Here is an 8,869-nt window from a genome sequence, read left to right as displayed (position 1 = left end):
CACACCTGCTCAGGACTTCATACCAGCCCAGGGCCTCCTCATACCAGCTCAGGGCTTCCTCACACCAGCTCAGGGCTTCCTCACACCTGCTCAGGGCCTTACCCCAGCTCAGGGCCTCCTCTTTGCCAAGGCTCACTCTCTAGTTCACTGCAACACTCCCCACTTATTTCTGCTTTCCATCTATTTCTAATTCAGAAAAAAACAGCAAAAGATCTACATGTTTTGTAGTCCTGCCCAAGTTAAGCTTTGGGGATACAAAGAAAAAAAAATAGAAACAGTTTGGATCTGATGCTTAGTGTGTGCTGCAGGCCATGAGAAATAGCAAAATCATAAAACATGGTCCTTGATCTCCCTGAAGGAGATTATAATATACTCAAACAAATTAAAAACGGAATGAGAAAGTATTTGAACCACAGTTCACTACACTGGGAAGAAGGCCACAGGGCAGGAACTATCTAACTGGGAAATGATTCGTACAGACTGTTATCACGGCTGAGAAATGTAACATCACTCTCCTTTTGCAATCTGGGTTGGGTTTACCAAGTTGGCTTAATTCTAAAGAGAGGTGTGGTATGCTCAGGCAAAAGACAAAGACAAAAAAAACATCTTTGTACTTGCATCTTGAAAGGAATCAAGGCAGTGTTTCTTTTAGCCAGATTTAACCAGACTGCCAGTGTCCTGGTTTATAATCCTGGAGACAACATTAAAGAGAAGATATTCTGGGAATTTATGAATCCCCCTATGGAGAAAGACACATTTTGTATGTGTGTCCTCACAAACTGAAGGGAGGGGAAAGTCAACAATACATTGTGTTTTAGGAAGTGACATTAGTGGCTTTAGAGAGGAAGCAGTTATAAAATTCCAGAGGCTCATGGTAGGCAGAGGGCTTCAGATGAGTCTGTGTTAGTGATGGGTAGACAAGAGATAATACACATCTTCCATGGCATTGTGACTGTGTATGGTGCTGGAGGTTGTTGGAAGGGAACAAGTTTGGCCAAGATAACCCTTCCTGCCACTCTGTCCCCAATGCTGACTCACCACAACTGCTATCTTGGGTGACAAACTTGCTGGGAGATAGAGTGCTTGATATTTTTCCTCTCATAATTATGCATGTTCCCCTTCTTATGTATAACTCTGAGACCTTCAATGAGTCATTTTGTCTATGAAAAAGAAGCTGGGAAAATCTCTATCCATCAAAGCAAAGCAAATGCAGTCATCGTTTTTCTGTGGGTCTTGCACGTCCAATTCATACAGCATACCATCAAGCAGTCCAGGCAAGAGCAGTTTCTTGCCCAAATGGCTAACCAACTCCATAAGGAACCTCTCCGATGCCCATCATCCTCTTGAAGTAGATCTGTGCTGCTAGGAACAGATGTGTCTCATTGTTATGAAAAGTCCTAAGTTCTTAAAACATTTAAATGCTATATTTTGTAAGTATTTGAAAGGTTTGAAGAATAACTATCCATTTGATATCCATTGTATCTCTGTACATCTAGAAAACCTAACTAACAGGACTACAAGCTTGACTAATATAGATAACTATTTATTACCCCATGTTTTTAATCATATATTGCAATTTTAAATGGGATGCACAAATACAATATCTTAATCAAGAGCAGAAGTATACATATAACAAAATTGATCTTGAATTTTTATTAATAAACCAAGATCCATACCAATGCAATGTATTTATCTCTATATCATATCTCCCTTTAAATGAACACAAACATTTATAGACAATATTTGGGAATTTGTGTGTAGCTTTTTTCTAAACTTCTTGCATTCTTTGTTGGGTAAAATATTTGGGGGTTTATAGAGACCTTTCAGGGGGCCTTGATCTGTCAAACCACATTAGTCTGGAAGGAATTCACAGGTTCTTATCTTCTGTGGAAATAAAAGCAGAACCTCTTTTCCAAAGCAACATATTCTTAGACTCAAATTTTGAAGTCAAGATACCTTTAAAATATATAGGTTGGTTTAGTGTAGCTGCCAGCACAATGAAATGTCTCTCTGTACTTAGCTCATTTACAGTCAAAAAATTCAAAGAAAACTTAATAGTATAAATAATCCAGACTCTCTGTTTATATTCCATCATTACATGGCTTGTTTTTTTAACTCTATTACTTTTTTTTACAAGTTTAATATTTATTTTATTATCTTTACTTCTATAACCTGTGACTGTCTGTACTCTTTTATATTATAACTGTCTATATTCTTTTTCCTCTCACTCTCAAGTCTATGTACATTTATCCAACACTCTGACCCATATTAGAGGTCTTTTCCATCTGAATTTGTCTTTATTGTGTGTGTAACTATAATTATCTTTTGACTAGGAGCACTTTTTTTTCTTTTAAATGTTAAGAAGGCATGGCTAGGACCAACTCTGAGGCTCTGCCTATTGGCTTCACCCAGTCCAACATGCTGAAGGTTTGTTTACTACCTCTGAAAGCCATGCACATGGCCCCAGCTCCAGGGTCCATGTCATCATTAAGCAAGTTGTAACACACTGCTCATAGACCCCATTTAAGTATTCGGCCTCCTGAAAGGGCCAGAGGTTTTCATGCAACTAACACAAACCAGGAGCCTTCTTAAAGGAGCCATGCAGTTTTTGCTGCGACAGCTGAGTCAGGAATATGTCTCTTAATGGAATTGTGCCTCTGCTGCTTCTAGCAAACAGAACCCACCTGAAAAACTGCTGCTACCACGAAGGCATGCTTAACTGTTTGTGTGTGTGTGTGTGTGCCTAGAATTTTTTCAAGCTCTCTCAGGTTTTATGTGGATGTAGCTGGCCCACATTGGCACTCTTGTTTTGTAGGGGGAGGCTGTTTGTTTGTTCCCAGCCACCCAGACCTGAAATAATCACATAGAAACTGTATTCATTGCAATACTGTTTGGCCAATAGCTTAACTGTATTTCTAGCTAGCTCTTATGTCTTAAACTAACCTTTTTTATTATTTTATATTTTGCCACAAGGCTCTTAATTTACCAGTAAGGTTTCCAGGCATCTGTCTCCTTCCGTGGCTCCATGGCATCTCCCTGACTCTGCCTTCTTTTTTTCTCTATCTCTGCTTGGAATTCCTGCCTTGCTCTATTCTGCACTGTAATAGGCCCAAAGCAGATTATTAACATATTCAGAGCATACAGAGGGGAATCCCACATCAGGGAAGAGGCTCCCAAAGCCTCACTCCAGCAGAGGAGATACTGTCAATTAATGGACAATGAAAAATGAATTTGTTTCTTCAACAATGTGGCACATAGTATGTTGCCAGTGCTCTAGAGGATAATGCTCTAAACCCATGCATAAATTGGTAGCACTAACTAGACTCAGTGGGTTATTTAAAAATAAAACATATGAGTCTTGGAGGTGAATCTTGGGGGCACTCAGGAGGAGCTGAAGGGAGTGAGCAGCAGGAGATATGATCCAAGCACACTGTATGCACATATAAAATTACCAAAGACTAAATAAAATTTTGAAAGACTACAGTGTCACAACGAAATCAACTACCATGAATGAGAACACAGAGCAAACAGAATGAGAAGTCTAAGAATTACTCCCTTTGGCTATAGGTTTGGAATTGCTAAACAAAAACAGGTTTGGAAATCATAATGAAAAGAACAGCTAAGGTTGTGAAAGAAACAAATAAATATCTCATGCAAAATGAAGAGATTAAAATGAAAACATAAAGTGAAATATCACCAATTAAGGAACAAATGAACTAGAGAATGAATCTTCATGTGGATCAACCAGTTCCAGCCCACAGAGATAACTAAATATGAAAACAAGGTTAATAACCTACAGAATAGACTGGCAGTGCCCTGTGTTAAAATTTTCAGGACAAAATGAGCTACTACAGGTCATTAGGGAATTGCTAATTACAGCAATCAGATACCACTGTCAGCCTATGAAAAGAGCAAAAGTCTTGCCCAAACTCTGACAAAACTAATTCAGTCTTGTGGATATGAGGGATGCAAAACAGAATACAGTTAGGCAGAAAGTTCAACGCTTTTTTTTATCATATAATACAGAGGGTTTAGCAAAATTTCTCTGGATATTTTGACCAGTTGAGTCAAAAGTATGCACACAAAAGTGTTCACTGGTCTGTGTTTGTAGTGGCTTTATTTGTGACTGTGCAAATTTGGAAAGAACGACATCAGCATCCATAGGTGACCAGATGAGCAATCTGTATCCAGACTGTGCAACTTGGTAATGCAAAGAAAAGAGCTACTGATCCAGAAAAGACAGGGTAACACGGAAAGTGTGTATCAGGCCGTAGAAGAAGCCAGTCTGGAATATTTCCAGCTGACTATATGACACTGTGCAAGGATGACACCATAGGTCAGTAGTCAACGTTTGGGAAGAGTTACAGAGAAGAATACATGACTTTAAAAATGTTAAGATTGCCGGGTGGTGGCGATGCACGCCTTCAATCCCAGCACTCTGGAGGCAGAGGTTGACAGATCTCAGTGAGTCCAAGCCAGCATGGTCTAGAAGAACTAGTTCCAGGATAGGCTCCAAAGCTATAGAGAAACCCTGTCTTGAAAAACAAATAAACAAACAAACAAAAATGTTAAGGTGGGGGAGTTTATATTTAAAACAATAATGGATGAAACTTTCACTTTTTAATATTTATATGTGTGTACATGTGGAGTGAGACATACACATGGAAGTCAGAGGACAGCTTTTAAGAGTTTGTTCTCTCTTTTCACCATCTGATTCCCAGAGATCAAACTCAGGTCTTCAGGCCTGACAGCCGGTGCTACAGAGCCATCTCACTGGCCGTAGGTGGGAACTTTCCTTCCAGAGTTAAAGCTAAGAATCATCGGAATCATACTGAGACCAATACCTAAGTATTCTACGCCAAAATCAAAAGGAAGTTCCCAGAAGCAATTTGAGAGAAAAGAGAGATGGTGAGGCATGTGAATGGCAGTGAGTAGAACATTGGCCCTATGACAGTAGTTCAAATCTTAGGAAAACTGAACATCCTCACAAGGCCAGGAAATATTACTACTAGCTTGCTTCAGAAATAAAAGTAAACCAAAGGCATTGATGACCCTCTGACTTCACAAAACTTAAAAACAAGACTCACATGAAATATGCAATGATATGAACTTTAAAACCGTCCTTCATTTTCCATCAAAAACCTCCTACTCAGCGTAGAGAGCAGACACATGGAGTCATGATTCGCATTTAGCATATAAGTTTTCTTTGATGATTAATGTCCCTGAGATAGAATTCTTGAGACTGAATCATGGAGTAAATGCCACTGCTTAGTGAATTGTAAATGGCTTGTGTAATTACTAGACATTGAGATCATGGAGTTTATTCTAAATGGGGATTGGATAAAATGCAAAGAACAGATAGTGTTGAGCATGCCGCCTTTTTATTTCCAATGAAAAGTGCACCTGTTTCCTCAGCAGCTTATTGCAGTGAGGAAGATGTTCACTTTGCAAGAGGCCATTCAGCACCAAGATGTCTTTCTTCCACTGCTGTTTAGTATCTTAAGCTCATTATTGTGGGTAAGTTTTGGGAGTTGTTTAGAGTGTTCTAAACATGAGAAAGAAGAAACTAATATAGTTGAGGTCCACCATCTGCCAGACACGGTTTCCAGGCATTCTCTTCCTTACAGTCAATAGTAGCACAAGCTGTTGTTCATGAGACTTCATGTGAACCAGACAGACTCAACTGACCCCCCTCCCACAACTGCCTGGAATATGCACTCTTGCTGTACACACTATTCATGTAAGTGAGAGGTTCAGACGTTAAGACTTTCCATGGCAGCATGCCTATCCTGTGTGAGCCTGGATGGGAGGGGCTTTGGGGCATGTAGAGGACAAAGGCAATACTATGGAGAGACTGTAACCATGATCAAAACTATACCAGAAACTGCCAAAATCACCACACTGTAAATACCACCTAATTTAATCCTGTCCATAATGCCAGCAGGGAGGTGTTATCCTCAACTGAGAGCCAAAGATTAGCCAAGCTCAGCAACTTTCCTTAAAGTCACACCATTGTAAGTCACGTACATGGTCCCAACTCATAAGTATCTACACCAAGACAGGTGCTCAGGTCTTCACTGCCTGTTGGTGTTCTGTTCTGTGCAGGTGAGATGGAAGAACTGGAGACACTGTGGCTTACAGGCATCTGCCACAACGAGAAGAATGAGGTGATGAGCAGTCAGCTGGACATTGATAACATGGCGGGCGTGTTCTACATGTTGGCTGCGGCTATGGCCCTCAGCCTCATCACCTTCATCTGGGAGCACCTCTTCTACTGGAAGCTGCGCTTCTGCTTCACGGGCGTGTGCTCTGACAGACCCGGGCTACTCTTCTCTATCAGCAGGGTCAGTACCCCAAACAGCTCCTTCCTGGTACAACAGCCAGGTCTGGAACAACACAGAGGTTTCAGAGAATCAGGCACATACTTCATATTCCTGAGACATTTTAATGTCTACCAAATCATCTATATGTTTCCTATGTCAATCATCTATTTACCTATAATCAATCTATCATCACCATCATCATCTCTGTATCTTTCATTTATCTATCACCTACCAATCTATTAACTATCCATCTATTCTCTATCATTTATATGTCTATTCATCCATCTCTATCATCTATCTATCACTTATCAACCATCTGTCATCATTTACCACTCTATTTGACACCTGTTTATCCATCATCTATATAGCTATCATCTATCAATAATTTGTCTATCTATCTATCTATCTATCTATCTATCTATCTATCTATCTATCTATCTATCTATCTATCTGTATGTCTATATGTCTATCTAGCTTTGTCATCTGTCATATATCAATCTATCATCTTTCTGTCATCATCTGTCAATTTATCAATCTATTTAATACTCATTGCCATGTATCTTTCATCTATCTATTATCTAGTTAGTTATCTATCATATATCTTTCCTTAAATTGATCTACCTGTTTCTTTCATCTTCCCATCTTAATGAAAAGCATTTAGTTTTATATGCTGCTCTTTATTGGGGTAAAGGAAATAATCAGTTTAAAGTGAGTTTGTGTATTCTTAGCATCAGGTGATTTTGAGGACTTTGGAGACTCAGAAGGTACACATTAGCTTCATGAGGAGGATTTATTTTCTCCATTCAATTACACTCGACTTGGGTTCTGTGCAAATACATATTTCCTAATTAGCTTGATGGCATCTAAACACACAGATTGCTTAAAAATAACAACGTGCATGCATATAGCTAGGAATTATGCCAACTTTAAACTAATTCTCCCAGCCAATTACTAAAGGCTTTTCATATCCAAATGGTTCTGGGATTATGTTAAGCAAGTGCACACTGTTGCATTTGCTTGTAAATCCAGCTTCTCTCTGAGACAGACAGCCACGTTGGTGGGATCATCATCATGAGACATGAAATGAGTCGGGTAAACCATGTTAGGGCTGAAAACTGAGAGGACTGGGGAGTGTAGGTGAGGCTTTGTTGGCAGAATTTGAACTTTCCCACCCTCCAAGGCAGACAGGGATACCCAGCCACTACTGGTGCATCCCGAAGGCTTCAGAGAGTCCAGTGGGGCAGAGGCTCTTCTCCTCCGATATCATTTGTCTTCTAAATCAGAGCAACCTGATGAGTATAGATAAGGAGGTACCATTATTTCCCTGCCTCCTTTCTGTACTAAAAAGACAAATGGAAAGTTCAGCCATGATGTTGGTTGATGTAATAAGCCTAGAGTGGAGGATTGCCAGTGATGGCAAGGTGGGTGTAGATAATGGCCAGAGTCAGATCTGGTTTCTCTCTTATCTTGTTGTGAAACCGCATGAGGTTAATATGATCACACCTCTATGTTCTATGGATAAGGAAACTGGGGCCCCAAAGCTTAAAAGAGGGCTTTTAAAAAAAACTTTCATCTTATTTTTCCTGGAAGTAACAAGCTTGGGAGATAACAACTCCCAAGGAGCAACACCCATGCTTGCCTTTTGGCCTTTGCACACATGTGTGAATAGTTATGTGATCATAGGCATGAGCATGAGTGTACTTGTACACACACACACACACACACACACACACGACCTGTATACAGAGTTGAGTCACATACATTAGTCAAGTTCAGAGTGTGGCCTTCTTCCCAAGGGTGTTGATTTGTGATGCTCTGAAAGCTCCCAAGATGGGCATTTGCTCCATAGAGGATACCTCTCCCCATTGCCAGTTCTTCCAGGACACTGGCCCTGCAGCCCAGAGCAAAATAATCACCAGACAATAAGTACACATACGTCTCCTTACAGGATCAGTGTCTCTGGAGGTAGGACGAGCACAGCCAGCAGTCCAATGTGGCAGGGGAGCACAGCCATCTGTTCAAAGTGACAGGGGAGCACAGCCAGCAGTTCACGGTTGCAGGGGAGCACATTTCACTATGGTGGCAGGTGCACAGAAGTCTATAGGTTATCCTGAGGGAGAACGGGAGCTTGTTAGAATAAAGGTACAAATTTAGAAAAAGAAATAAGACTGTGTTTTTCTTTTTTTTTACTGTTTGTAAAACTTAATTTATTTTTAAAATTAAAAATAAGAGCAAAATTACATTATGTTTAACTGACATAATTTCAATTTGTTTCATTAGTATAAAAAGTTAAATTTGATTTCTCTAGTTATTTGTTATGAATAATTCCATTGATTTCTAATGAGCAATTTGACACAACACTGAAGCATTTGAAATCTTCTATTAATGGCAAATAATATGATATATAGACTTCTAAATCATTAACTCTTTTGATAGTTAAATGTCTGAGATGCTCTATAGAATCATGGAGACCCTCACTCTAAGTTAAAATATATGCAAGTTGATACCAACAGGGCATTTACAAATGAATGTTAAAGATGATTAAA

The 8,869-nt window shown here is 39.6% G+C and overlaps 1 protein-coding gene across 1 annotated transcript in view; it reads left to right on the top strand.

Moving 5' to 3' along the window:
• The window catches only part of Grin2a (glutamate ionotropic receptor NMDA type subunit 2A), a 445,415-nt gene that overhangs the window by 423,413 nt on the left and 13,133 nt on the right, over positions 1-8,869 (top strand). The window contains exon 13 of the mRNA XM_005349294.3: positions 6,106-6,344. Within this exon, the coding sequence (XP_005349351.1) occupies positions 6,106-6,344 (239 nt within the window). The remainder of the gene's footprint in view (positions 1-6,105; positions 6,345-8,869) is intronic.

Source organism: Microtus ochrogaster, chromosome 7, assembly GCF_000317375.1.
Source record: "Microtus ochrogaster isolate Prairie Vole_2 chromosome 7, MicOch1.0, whole genome shotgun sequence".
NCBI lineage: Eukaryota > Metazoa > Chordata > Mammalia > Rodentia > Cricetidae > Microtus > Microtus ochrogaster.
The sequence above is the reverse complement of the archived record's forward strand: the minus strand, read 5'-3'. Positions and strand labels throughout refer to the sequence as shown.